This window comes from Danio rerio, chromosome 3, assembly GCF_052040795.2.
Source record: "Danio rerio strain M-AB ecotype USA chromosome 3, GRCz13ab, whole genome shotgun sequence".
Taxonomy (NCBI): domain Eukaryota; kingdom Metazoa; phylum Chordata; class Actinopteri; order Cypriniformes; family Danionidae; genus Danio; species Danio rerio.
Genome location: NC_141023.1, coordinates 3,506,885 through 3,521,473, shown reverse-complemented (window position 1 = coordinate 3,521,473; position 14,589 = coordinate 3,506,885). Strand labels below are relative to the sequence as shown.

Below are 14,589 nucleotides of genomic sequence, written 5' to 3'. Positions count from 1 at the left end.
GGAGAGGGAAAAAAAAAAACTTCACCAATAGGAAAGTGAAGAAAAAAAATCTTGAGAGAAGCCAGACTCAGTTCGGCACGACCATTTTAATTTCTCCGCTGGTCAAAAATTTGTCCACTTTATTTAACTTAATGTGTAATGTGCATTTACATAGTGCAATTATTGTGTATAGCCAGAGTGCTTCACAATCTTGAGGGGGGTCTCTCCACACAACCACCAGTGTGCAGCATCCATTTGTATGACGCGTTGGCTGCCACAGGACTATGGCACCAGCTTGGTTACCACACACCCGCTATTGGTGGAGTGAAGTAATTTGGAGGATAAGGATGATTGGGAGGCCATAATGGGTAAGAGCTTATGCAGGGATTTAGGCCACGGCACTCTTTGCAAGAAGTGCCATGAGATTTTTAATGACAACAGAGAATTAGGACCTCGGTTCAACATCTCAGACGAGGGATGGCTCTTACTGACAATAAAGTGTCCCCATTACAATACTGGGCCATTAGGACTTGAGTGGCTTAACAATATCTTAAACCACTGTGTGGACATCACCCTGCAATATGCTGCCCTCTTTTCCAGGGACGCACATGCATATTTAAACAAGACAATGCAAAACCACTTTCTGCACACATTACAAAGTCCTGGCTGTGGAGGAAGTGGATACAGGTACTTGACTGCCTTGCCTGCAGTCCCAGCCTAAAAGAGAATTGTTGACTCATTTTGAAGCGCATAACGCGACAACAAAGATCCCATACTGTAGCCCACCTTAAGACTTGTTTGCAGGACGAATGGGACAAAATCACACCTGAAACACTTCAGCACTTGGTGTCTCCAGTCCCTAAACATATTTTAAGTGTTGTGAAAAAGAATGGCAACATTAAATTAGTAAGTTTTACTGTTACAGCTTGAAATACTTAGGACACAAACAAGCATGAAAGGAGCTTTTTTTAAATAATCATGTTCATAACACTTTATGATACATGTATACAGACTTGACTTACACATTTCCTTTTTACAGGTTTAGCTGAGAGTAAAGATGAACTGAGGATTGTTCTTCTGGGAAAAACTGGAGTTGGAAAAAGTTCAACTGGAAACACCATTTTAGAAAAATCTTCTTTTTCTGCAGATGTATCTCAAGAATCTGTTACTGAAAAGTGTCAGAGTGAAACATGTGAAATCAATGGCAGACGCATCACTGTGATCGACACTCCAGGACTGTTTGATACTGAACTAAGTGAAGAGGAGTTCCAGAGAGAAATCAACAACTGCATCTCCATGATTCTGCCTGGACCACATGTGTTCATCATCGTGCTCAGTTTAGGACAGAGATTCACTAAAGAAGAAGACACATCAGTGAAGTTTATGCAGGAGACGTTTGGTAAACACTCTCTAAAGTTCACCATGGTGCTCTTCACCAGAGGAGATTCTCTGAAAAACAAAACTATTGAAGATTTCCTGGGGAAACCTGGATCTGTGGTGAGAAAATTGCTTGAAACTTGTGGAAACAGATACCATGTGTTCAACAATAATCAGCCTGAAGACCGAACACAAGTGTCTGAACTACTGGAGAAGATAGACAACATGGTAATGATCAGAGAGATGGAGAGACAAAAACAAGAACAGCAGATAAAGATCCTGATGGACAGAGACAAAGAAACAGAAGAAAAGATGAAGAAACTAAAAGAAGAGAATGAGAAAATGAAGAAGATGATATATGAAGAACGTCAGAATCAGGAGAAAGAGAGAAAGAGAGTAGAAGAAGATGAGGAAAGAAGAGAAAAAGAGAAACAGATTTCAGAAGAACAGACTCAGAGACTTTATAAAATAGAAGAAATAATAAAAGAATTAGTAATAAAAGAAAGAGAGAGACAGGAACATTTAGAGGACTTACAGAAGAAAAAAAAAGAAGAAAAATACAAGAGAGAAGAACATAAAAAGATTTTTGAATAGAAACTGATGCTTCTTGAACAACAGCATGAAGATAATTTAAAAAGAAGACAAGCAAGATCTTCAGATGTTGTTTTTGGTGAGATCATCTGTCAGAAACTGAAAGAGCCCATTGAGCAGAGCGTCTACAAGAAAACTGCCAGAGATTTAGCAGATGAAATGAAAACAGACTGTGCATCACTGAGTGGAAACAGATCAAATCTAGAGAAACACATCCTGAAGACACTGGCAGAAGAGGAGGACTTTGTGACACTGACTAAATTTTAATATCCCTTAGGTCACTACAAGAGTTTCATCAGAGATGAAGTCAGTCGCTACATCAGAGATAAGTTCAGCATCAGTGTTTTACCCAAGATGAAGGAGAACATTAAACTCCTGCAGCAGAAGATCATGAACGCAGCACATCAATCTACTGAACAGGATCAAGTCAACAGTGGAGATGTTGGTTTGTGGTTGAAGAGTTTCACACAGCAGCTCTCAGATCAGCTGGGGCCTCATGTATCAACGCTGCGTACGCACAAAAACTTTGCGTACGCCAGATTTCACGCTCAGAATCGCTCACGTTTGGATTTACTAACAATGAACTGAACGTGGGAATGTGCGCAGGTTCACGGCAGGTTTCTGGCAGGCGTACGCACATTTTTTGTGCGTGTCTGTTTTATTTCCATTGGCGACTCCTAGAGGCAGTTGTGTTAAATTCCTCTCTACAAAGTGTCTGATCCTTGCAATGGCAGCTGTATGAGACGGGTTCATATAGTAGGTATGTAAGATTTCCATACCATACAGTTGACCAGCTAAACATTAAAGCACAATTTGCAGCAGTCGCCTGTTTTCCCAATGTAATCTGAGCTATCTACTGCACGCACATTGCTATAAAGACACTATCTGAAGATGAATTTGCATGCGTGAATCAGAAACATTTCCATTCAATAAATGTGCAAATAAAATATGATGCACAAACTTATTGATGATTCCTACTTGTCTTTCTCGTGATAAATAGTGGGCAAAATCTGATATGTAGCGGGGAAAAAAAGAAGAAAGAGTTTATCAGACGCTGGATTCGAGCCGAGTTTATGCTCGAGCGTGTCAGTACAAGATCACATGCTTCTTATGAGGTGCGCCACTGAGACTGCTAAGGGTACTGCAACATTTTTCAGTTATAAACCACACTATTTCTGTTTTAAATGCACTCAGTGCGATGTTCAGACCCAACTGTGTTAACCGTATCAGCTAAACTCTCCCACTCTATTTTTTTCTTTTGTTGTTAATTCCGGAGAACAAACTTGCAAATAACACCGCTTTTCTCCGGTCTACCTCCGAAAGCAGCACCTCCAATTCACATTCTGTTCAAAGTTTCTCTTCTTGCTTGATTTTGCCGTTGCTTTTTCGTTGGGTTTTGCCATTAGCATAGTCATTAGCATATTCATACGGGGGAGGAGGCAGGGAGGGGTTTTGTGCTCGTGCATGTTGCGCTCAGTTTCACGTTCATTCAGATGTACAAAAGAATATGCGTGAGATTCAGCGTACGCAGTGTTTCATACATCTGAATTTTTTTCTGCGTACGCACATTTACAGCTTTGTGCGTACGCAATGTTTTAGTAAGATTTCCACGCAAGTCTTCGTACATGAGGCCCCTGACCTTCTCTGAAAAAGACCTCAGTGAAGTCAAACATGATGATGTTGATGATTTCAGACTCCTAGAAGATGTGATCAGACAAGAGCTTCCTGCTGTAATGTCCGACATCAGCAGCAGATTCAACACAGACACATTTCCAGTAAAGCTGGACTATAAGTTCAGGCCAGATGAGCTTCTGGTTGATCACTTCTGTCAGTGCTGTTTGGTTCAGTGTCCATTCTGTGGAGTCACCTGCACAAACACTAAAAAAAAAAAAAAAAAACGTAATGGAGGTCACAGTTTTCCTTTACACAGAGTGAAAGAAATTATTGTTACATGCTACCATTTATCACAGAATCTCTGTGCTGATATTTTTACAGATTTAGTAGTAAGTCATCAAGATTTTAATACACAAAATGAACATTTCCCCTGGAGAGATTACAGAAGAGCAGGATGAGATTATGCAGTCTGGAGCAGTGGTTTGTGTGCAGAATCCAGTAAGATCTGGAAAAATACTATAGTAAAACATTCCAGAGGCAAAATATCTCAGACACGTGGAGAAAATACTCAAAACTAAATGCTATTAAGAGTTTGTATTGATGCATGTAATGGAGAAAATAAAGAATCACACAATTCTGTTACATATGTAACAGTCTAAATTAGCATATGCATTTGTTTATATGGAAAAACATGTATTTTCACCAAAGAAGGTCCATACTGACTCCAAAGGCAGATATTGATAAAATCAGGGCCTGTTGTGTGGACTTTGGGGGTTTTACGATGTGATAACATGTGGATTGGTCAGTTTGAATGTCTAAGGCCCCGTTTACACTAATGCGTTTTAGTTTGAAAACGCATAAGTTTTGCTACGGTTACGCCATCCGTCCACACTACGCCGAAGTTCTCTAGCGCCGAACGGAGCTCTGTCTCAGTGTGGATAAGCAAAAACGGAGACATCTGAAAATGGAGGCGGGGCTGCAGACATTCGCCTCACTGATTGGAGCTTTTCCTCAATATTAAGTAGCCCACACAGAGTTCAGTCCTGCATCCTCTCCTTGTAAGTTCAGACTTCGCAAGTTTGATCAAGGCTGCAGTCTCTTTTCAGTTTGATATGGAAAGCAGACTATACCGAGGACACGGGTAAATCTTCAAAGGGAACAGTGTACTTTATAACTTCATTCACATCACCCTGGCTACGTTGTTTCACTTTCTCAACAATAAAATGTAAACATGATTTAAGCAACTGCCTATTTTCATTTTAATATTAGCAACTTTACAGACAGCAGAAATGTTGCGGCGTCGTGCTGCATATATGAGCGTCATCTTCACTGTGTGGATATTTATAACAAAACGTAGCCGATAACAACTGCCTCCTTTCAATTTCAGTGAAAATACGAAACATACCCTCTCTTTTGCTGAATATCAGTTTTAATAATCGATAATGGCCATTATAAAAGTATAACATACAATAAGTTTATACATTATAGGAAATAAAGGCAAGCGATCAGTCAATAATACAGAATGTACGTGCTTACATTAATCATTAACTTATCTTTGCGCTTGGCCAAAACACATTACCTGAGAAGAAGTAGGCTAATATATTCCAATGACCAAAGTCAGGGAATATGTCGTTAGATAAAGACAAGATGAATGAAATATCCCGTTTAATAAATATAGTGAGATTAGATCCAGCGGGAGATGCTTGATGAGAAGTCCGACTTGCCAAAGCGTGTGTGTGTGTGGTCACGTGATGTGCGTTTTCAGCGTTTTGGTGTGGACGAATGTGGACGCGGATCGTTTTCATTCTAAAACTTCGTTTTAAAACTAAAACGCACTAGTATAAACAGGGCTTAAGTATTTGGGCTTTGGTCACATAGTCAAGAAAGAGACAAAATAGGTGGTAAACTTGCTCTGCATCTTTTCCTGGTCTGCTTCTCACCTGCTCTGCTCCTCTTCTCCTCTCCTCCGCTACTTTGAGGCCTACTTGCTCTCTTTGTCTCTCCCTCCCTTTGTCTCTGCTTCTACCTTTGGTAGCCTTATTTTTATTTAAGCTGGGTACAATTATTATCACATGTTTTATTATTTCAGATTTTATCATTTTATACAGTTATTTTGTGATTAATACAGTTGTAACCATAGAGAATTATTGTCATTAAATCATCTCAGTTTCAAGTATTTTTGAATTACTTTTGATTTAACATCAACACTTGATTGCTCCATATTGCAAAAGTCCTTACTTATTAAGATACAAGGAGTTAGTGAGAATTCTTCAAGGCTCTAATCTCCACATCCCACACCAAATTGTACCTATTTTTTGAGGATTACAGTCTCGAGATGATTCTTGCACTGTAAACGTTACACCATGTGATCTGATACACTAAACATTTATACCTGAATTTTTTTCTCTTAATATAAGCAGTTTTGTGGTTTTCAAACATAGGGCTGCAGCTATTGAAACTTTTAATTATGAATTAATTCACTGCTCCAATCGATTGATTAATGAGATAAGCTTTTTTCAATTTTCTTTGAGGACCTTGTGACCTTAAATGCAACAGAGCAGTGTCATGTTCAGAGCATATGAGGATGACATCTTAATTTGTTTGAAATAAAAAAAAAAACTGCACTTCAAATTGGATATCCTAAAATGCTCTTAAAAGCAGGGTGGCTCTTAAAAACAGGTTGGCTGAATCACTGCTGAATTTTAAGATTAAGATCCATTTATATACTCTGACATGTATAATGTTCTTATCTTTTATATAATTATAATTACAAATCTGTATGTGTATATATATATATATATATATATATATATATATATATATATATATATATATATATATATATATATATATTAAGGGTGTAACGATATGCGTATTCGTATTGAACCTTTCTGTAAGAGACTTGCACATTGCAAACCAAACGATTCGATTCAAACCTATATCTAAAAAGATTAAAATGTATAAATACAATGTTTTCAGTGCAGCAACGCTCAACATGGCATCCTAAATGATGTGGCAGACAACATGCTGCCTTCCCCACTGTCATGTTAAACAGTAGACCATCACTTTTGACCTCAGAATATCACTTTGATAAACATGCAATAAAATTGCAATCTTGCTGCCTTTTGTGTCAGCCTGCTCGTGCTGGCTCCGCCCTTGTTGCCCCAGCAACCCTGGACCCTGACACAGAACAGCCAATCTCAGTAACCTACTTGTTCACATATCACCGCACACCCGTCCACCTCCAAACACAACTCCTGTCAGGCACGCGCAGCACTTGTTCGCAAATGGCTAGTAACGTTAATATAATCCTCCATCAGACCTTTTTCTTGGCAGCTGCTTGGAGGGTGCCATAGCAACCAGCGTCTTCAGGTAGAATATTTAGAACTTCCGTTTACAGCGTTTACAACTGATAATTTGCACTCAGAAAATGGGATTCAATAGCGTTTTGAGTGGATTACGGAGTGTTTTTGTGACACACAACTTTAAAAAGTGTGTGTCAAAGTCCTTATAAACTGTCAGATGTAGTCCAAGGATGAGAGGAAAACTTTCTCCTAGTTTACATGACAGCAGGTCAGAAATACAGCACGCGCAATACTTCACTGCATTATAGAGCAATCGCACAAAACTTAACAGGTATAAGTCATGCAATTTACAAAAATGACCAATAAAAGTCTGTTATTGTTGATTCTAATGACTTTCGTTCAAAACAAGGCAGAGCCAATCAGTACATTTATAGCTGTGGATATGAGAGATCTTTCACGAACATGTTTCAAGGTTTCAAGAAAATGTTAAATGTATTAGAGCCTGGTTACATTATTCCTTCATAAGCCCATTTCAGTCAGATAATTTCTGCTTTCAGATCCACTGAAATGGCAGGTGACAGTCAAATCAAGCAGATCTGTGCTGTCTGAGGAAAAGGTGTACACTCGTCTTTCTGAAAAAAAACAACAACTTAAAAATAGATTGAAACTAAGTTCCATATAGAAACTAAATTGTTCTTTTCTTTTTATTAGTTTAACTCCTACAATATTACTTTTTTTATAGGAAATGTTTTGGTTTTGAGTATAAAGAAGAATTAGTTTTATTTGCTGCTAAGTAGAAACCCCGGAAGAATAGCTCTATGACATTTTAAAGTAAAAGAAAAAAAACAAGATCATACTTTTAATGTTGTTAGTTTTAGTACATATATGAAAAAAATTAATTAGTGAAATCCTCTGGCCTTTTTTATTTTTTTGCTGTATCGAAAACATAACGAATATATATATATATATATATATATATATATATATATATATATATATATATATATATATATATATACAGTTGAAGTCAGAATTATTAGCCCCATTCAAAAATTTTTCTTCCTTTTTAAATATTTTCCAAATAATGTTTAACAGAGCAAGGAAATGTTCACAGTATGTCTGATAATATTTCTTCTTCTGGAGAAAGTCTTATTTGTTTTATTTTGGCTAGAATAAAAGCAGTTTTTATTTTTTAAACACCATTTTAGGGACAAAATTATTAGCCCCTTTAGGCTATATTTTTTCTTAATAGTCTACAGAACAAACCATCATTATATAATAACTTGCCTAATTACCCTAACCTGCCTAGTTACCCTAATTAACCTAGTTAAGCCTTTAAATGTCACTTCAAGCTGTATAGAAGTATCTTGAAAAATATCCAGTAAAATATTATGTATTGTCATCATGGCAAAGATTTTAAAAATCTGTTATTACAGATGAGTTATTAAAACTATTATGTTTATAAATATGTTGAAAAAATCTCTGTTAAACAGAAATTGGGGGAAAAAATAAACAGGCGGTCTAATAATTCAGGGGGGCTAATAATTCTGACTTCAACTGTATGTATATATATATATATATATATATATATATATATATATATATATATATATATATATAAATTGCAGTAATGTATTACTTTTTTCTGTAACGGAGTAGTGAATTACTAATACATTTTCAGTAATATTTTATTCGGTACATGTTCAGTAACGCAAGACATTAACAAATAAAAAAATACCACAAGTAAGTTCTATTTCCTGTTCGTGGTTAGTGAATATATGCGTGTTGGCATTAATCTCCCTCTGGCTATTGGAACTTTCTTTTACTTTGAACGTGAAATTATTTCAGCCTCTATGCTATTGGCTCAACCTGGTTCACAGTAACGCTAAGCCCTAACGGAGCGGAAAAGCGGCATATAGATGAAAATGGCTGAAGACAGTATATTCGCGAGATGGACGTATGTGCATATGGCGTTATTTCACTGACAAATATCATAAGCGCAGTGTTACAAGTCGAGAGCACATTCATGTAATACGAGCGAGCGAAGCTTTTTGCTCATGCACTGCTTTCCTCTGTTTAAGAACAAAACTGCTTGACCGAAAAAAATTCTCGCAGTCACACGCACTCAAAACACGGCTGCTCATGTGTGAATGATCTGCTCGCTCCTGATGCACACTCACAATTTGTGCCTCATGTTTCCTCTTCCTTTCGTGCTTTTGCTCTCCAGAGATCCTCCTGTTCAATTGGTTATACCAAGAATGTTGATATGGTTTATATATTGCTACACAATTTATTATCAAAACACATACCACTAAAAAGTTATGGTAAATTCTATAATAAATGCAGGTGTGTTTGAGTGTTACGTATACTGCCTATGTTTTTGGCTGGTATTATTTTAACTTAACTTGTTAATGAACGCTTTACAATCTCATCAACAATGTGGAAGACAACAGAGACGTGTTCACTTTATTTTAGTTGCCATAATAAAATGGGACTGATAATGAAATTTATTTGTAGAGTGAATAGAACAGTAGGCTATAATACCTTTTCAAGTTTTTCCTATTTTCTATCACAGTTACATTTTTTGCTTGCGTTAGTTATATTTTTGTTTTAAAATTTTTATTATTATTTTTAGTATGGTGCACCTTTTGGATGTTTAATAAATGTTTTAAAAATAAAATGTATTCTTTCCATCTAACGTCTATTCTTTGTGTCTTTAAGTGTTGAAACTTGAAATATCTCATTATATAACATACAGCCAAAAACTGTTATGGTTTATTAGATTAAAAATGTAATATGTAAGTCTATTTCAGTATTTTGGTTATTGTTAATAAATAGTGGACCAATATAAATCAATATAAAGCACAAAAGGAATAGGGAACAAAAGACACAAATTGTGAGTCTGCATATAATCTCACTAACCGGGCAGTGTACTGAGAGAGCGCAAGAAAATTTGAGCATAAGCAGAGCATATTTGAGAGAGCGTGAGAAAACTTGCACGCCAGCAGCATACATTTGAGAGCTCCGCCGTTCAGCTCGCAGTGTCAGGACTCTTCGCCTCCGGCCCTCAGAGTGCAGCAGAACAGACTTATTTCTCTCACTCCGGCCTCACCATGTGATCCAGGGAGGAAGGTAAGTGAAATTTTTTATTTTCAGCTCTTCCTTGGGACGCACTGCTTCCTGGGGTGAGTACTCCCATTCCGAGCTGCCCCTTCACTGGCATGTCATGATGCCATTAGCGCGCACTCTTTCAGCCTGGTTAGCACTGCCCAGCGCGCTGTGGTGGCTCATATGGACACGGCTATGTGGTTCAGTTTGTTTTTCAAGCGGGTTATCCCCGAGAGCGCCTCTGTCTTGCGAGAGGAGATTGCTGTCCTCCGGGCCAAGGATGCAATCAAGCAGGTCCCTTCAGCCAAGAAAAAGTCCGGGTTTTACAGCCCGTATTTAATCATGCCCAAGAAGAGCAGGGGGTTAGGGCCAATCCTAGATCTGCGCAGACTAAACTGTCATTTACTCAGAATGCTTGCTTCAGAGTGTCCGTCCACAGAGTTAGTTTACAGCCATAGACCTGAAGGACGCATATTTTCATGTCTCCATTCCTCCACGCCACCACCTTTGCATTCAAAGGACGAGCGTTGGAATACAAATTCTTCCTCTTCGGGCTCTCTCTGTCTCTGCGGGTCAATAAGCTCGCGGAGGGTGCTCTAGCGCCACTGCGGCTCGCGGGCATCCGCATACTCAACTATTTTGACGACTGGCTTCTTCTAGCCTCCTCTCGCTATCAGCTGATTATGCACAAAGACAAAGTGCTTCGGCACCTTGACCAGTTAGGGTTTTAGGTCAAGTAAGAGAAGAGCAAACTTTGCCCTGTGCAGAGGATCTCTTACCTCGGGCTGAAACTGGATTCGATTACCATGGTTGCGCGCCTATCTGTCTTCCCTAAATCACTAACCAGCTTATCATATGTAGCACTCCCCCTCATTAGGGCTAGTCCATATGTCTCTTACCATCAGGTCTCCCCTTCTAGGTAGCAGGTGGTCTACGCTGTGTCCTCCCCCTTGGGGGACTGGCAGGCTTTCCCAGTTTACTGTCATATTTCCAAAAATCACTAGTCTATATTAGCTAGGTAAAAGCACACTTTAGACTCCTAATTAAACATTGATTTTTTTAATGTAATGGTAATATGTTGGGCTTAGGGGACGATGGAAGGTTGCGCTCTTGGTAATGTCAGTGCGCACACGCTTTGGCTTGGCAAACTATACATCAGGAGTGTGACGGGCTTGGCTCTGGAACCTTCACATGTGATCCATAGACCTACAAACGGAGAACAGCAGGGAAGAAGAAGTATTCAGAAGAACGGAGATGTGAGTCTCCAGCTGGGAGCTGGCTCATCAGTTTCAGCTGTGGAGCTAAGCTCCGCCAATTCAATTGGCATTTTCAATTGAAATTACATACTTTGATCCAAGCCGCCTGTCTTGAACTCTAGCCTGAACAACCTTGATATTCGCCGCCTGCCTCAGACCCATGCCTGAACATTCATACTGTGGTGAACTGCCGCCAACCCTTCAACGTAACACTATTGTGTTTGATGTGAGTTCGCACACGCATTACATCTGTGTGCTTGTATTTATTAAACTGCGTTTAATAAATACACTGCAAATGGATCCCTCTGTGTTACAAATATGACACCCAGATCTTTTATAGTAGAGCTAACGCTAACTTTGTATCCCTTTAATTGTAGGACGGGTTGTGAGATCTGCTGTGTACAGGATTTAGGCCCAATCTAGCCCCCCCAACCCCCCCCCCCAATGACTGCATTCCTAACTTTTTATGCTCATTTAAGACAAAATTAGTTGTGTTTGGAAAAAAAACCCACTAAGATCGAAATCCCTATATGTTATTATTATTAATTATGTATGTCTGTTCAAACGCACCCAAACAACAGACTTTCTCTCCGCTTCAAATCGCGTGTACAGAATCCGTTTAGGAAACCGCATCTGTTTATCACTATGGAGCGCGTCAGCTGACAGTCATGCACCATTATATGACCGTTTTGAGGATTGTATAGGATAGGTGACGGCAACTGTAATCAAAAAGAAATGGAATCGCGCCGTCTTTAATATTTATATATAACAGTTTTCATTCCTAAACAAAGTGAAAGCACAGAAAACTCGCGTTTTAGAGCAAGGGGCGACCCCTGGTGGTTCGGCGGTATGTGTTGCGTATAGGGATGCTCGGCTGTTCAGAGAAAGACTGAAAATACGGTGAAAAATTCGAGAAAATACCTTTACGGGATGATAGCCGGATAGAACAATAAAATACGGGAGAATCTCGGGAAAAACGGGAGGGTTGACATAATCTGCTATGCAGATTATGAGTATCATCTGCATAGCAGTGAAAGCTGATCCCATGTCTTCTAATAATGTCTCCCAGGGGTAGCATGTTCATTGTAAACAGCAGAGGGCCTAAAACTGATCCTTGAGGCACCCCATACTTTACTGGGCTGACTTGTGAAGGCTGTCCATTAAGATTCACAAACTGGTAACTGTCAGCTAAGTATAATTTAAACCATTGTAGAGCATGTCTCTGGACACCTGTAGACTTTAAGCGATTTATGAGGATACTGTGGTCAATGGTGTCAAATCCCACACTAAGATCGAGTAGAACTAATAGCGAGACGCACCCTCGGTCAGCAGCTAAGAGTAAATCATTGGTTATTTTCACTAATCCGGTTTCTGTACTGTGGTGAGCCCTGAAACTTGACTGAAACACTTAAAAAATATTGTTTGTCTGCAGAAAAGAGCATAATTGGGCAGAAACAACCTATTCTAGAATTTTCAGACATAAATGGAAGATTTGAAATAGTCCTATAGTAAGCTAAGTTGCTGGGTCCAGTTGCGGTTTCTTATAATTGGCTTCATAACAGCTAGCCTGTAAGGATTTGGAACATGGCCAAAAGATAAAGAAGAGTTGACAACATTAAGAAGAGATTCTCCTATAGCAGGTTGCAATTCTTTCAGTATTTTTGTTGGAATTGAGTCCAACATACATGTAGCTGTTTTAGATCTATTTTTAGTTTTAATAAGCTCTTCCTGTTCTATGAATTTGAAGCACTGTAGGTTATTTTGATTCAGTGAAGTAATTACTGGATCTGAAGTATAAGCATACCTGTCAACCCTCCCGTTTTTCCCGGGATTCTCCCGTATTTTAAAGCTCTATCCCACTATATGTATTTTCTCATATTTCTCCTCTATTTTCAGTGTTTCTCTGAAGGGTGGCAAATAAACATGAAAGACTCAAGCCTCCCTATATGCAACCCATACTGCCGAACCACCAGGGGACACCTCTTGCTCTTAAATGTGAGTCTGTTCTGTGCTTTTGTTTTGTTTAGGTGTGAAAACACTTTGAAATAAACATAAAAACGGCACGATTATCTTCATTTTTATTACAGGTGCTGTCACCCCTTCATATGCAATCCTCATAACAGTCATAGCGCTGCATGACTGTCAGCTGACGCACTCCGAAGTGATAAATAGACGTTGTTTCCCAAACGGATTCTGTACTCGTAGAAGCGGAGCAAAGGTCTGAGTTTTGGGTGCTTGTTGAAACATAAATACACATAATTAATAATAATAATATCTAAAGATGTCGATCTGGTTTTGAGCATAAACAGTTATAAAAGCAGTCGAATGCTTTCATCATAATGTTAGATGTGTGCATTTTTAAAGTAACACCTGATATTTAATGTAATCAAACAAAAAACTCTAAACAAATCATTGGTTGCTCTTCAATCAGAATGTGTAAATTATACGGTGAAGAAACGTCTAATGAGATTTGATTATATTTCATTATAATAGCTATTCATTTAAATAGGCTGAACTGTTTGCTAATTTATTTGCTGCTAATGTATACTATTTATTTTTTCTTTTGTAAATAATTATAAAACATATTACTGACCATTTAACTGCTTATTTCCAATGAAAGAGCTCCAAATAAGCATATTTAGTAATTTGGTGATTTTTTTTAAAGGGGGTCAGGGGAATCCTTTATTATGTTGGGCATTTTCCTTATTTTCACATCCCAATGTTGACAGGTATGAGTATGAGGCGGTGAAGAAAGTTTAACATCTCCTATTTTCTGTCTAAAGCCTTCTATTTTAGGACAAAATAAAAATCATGAAGTCATCACAACTAATATGCAGTGGAACATTTTGTTCCAAGGATAAGCAAGTATTTGTTAATTTAGAGATGGTGTTAAATAAAAATCTAGGATTGTTATGATTATCTTTTATTATTTTGCGGAGGTGCTCGGCCCTGGCAGATTTTAGAGCCCTTCTATAGCAGGACATACTGTTTTTGTACACAATTCTAAAGACCTCTAAATTATTTTTTTTTTTCCATTTACGTTTCAGGGTGTAACCACGGGGAGTGACACAAACAACTGAAGTTCGAATCCATGTGCAGGTTTGAATATGTAGTCCAGGAAAAGGCGGAAGTGTAGTCTATGGTTTGTTGTGAGTGAGAACCAGCAATCTAGTGGAATACGATCGCTGGTAATCATGACACAGGGCGCGGGTTGCTGTTTTGAGATCGTGATTATGACTATTATACCATGGTGTAGTTTTATTTTCTATAGCCTTTTTTAATTTGATGGGTGCCACAGTATTTTGTGTGCTAGTAAAGATGGCATCCATACTGCTGCTTACTACTCAAGATCATTTGAG

General features: G+C 38.3%; 2 protein-coding genes and 1 pseudogene across 5 annotated transcripts in view; all 3 read left to right on the top strand.

The window, feature by feature from the left end:
* LOC147845422 (GTPase IMAP family member 8-like) overlaps positions 1–2,489 on the top strand; it is a 33,447-nt gene extending 30,958 nt beyond the window's left edge. The window contains exon 6 of the mRNA XM_087243595.1: positions 1,019–2,489. Coding sequence (XP_087099721.1) covers positions 1,019–1,950 — 932 coding nt within the window. The 3' untranslated portion in view covers positions 1,951–2,489. The remainder of the gene's footprint in view (positions 1–1,018) is intronic.
* myh9b (myosin, heavy chain 9b, non-muscle) overlaps positions 1–14,589 on the top strand; it is a 798,697-nt gene that overhangs the window by 727,680 nt on the left and 56,428 nt on the right. The window lies entirely within an intron of this gene.
* Positions 2,563–4,305, top strand: LOC147845421 (interferon-induced very large GTPase 1-like; annotated as a pseudogene). The gene has a single exon (XR_015480279.1). The product of XR_015480279.1 is annotated as an interferon-induced very large GTPase 1-like (transcript).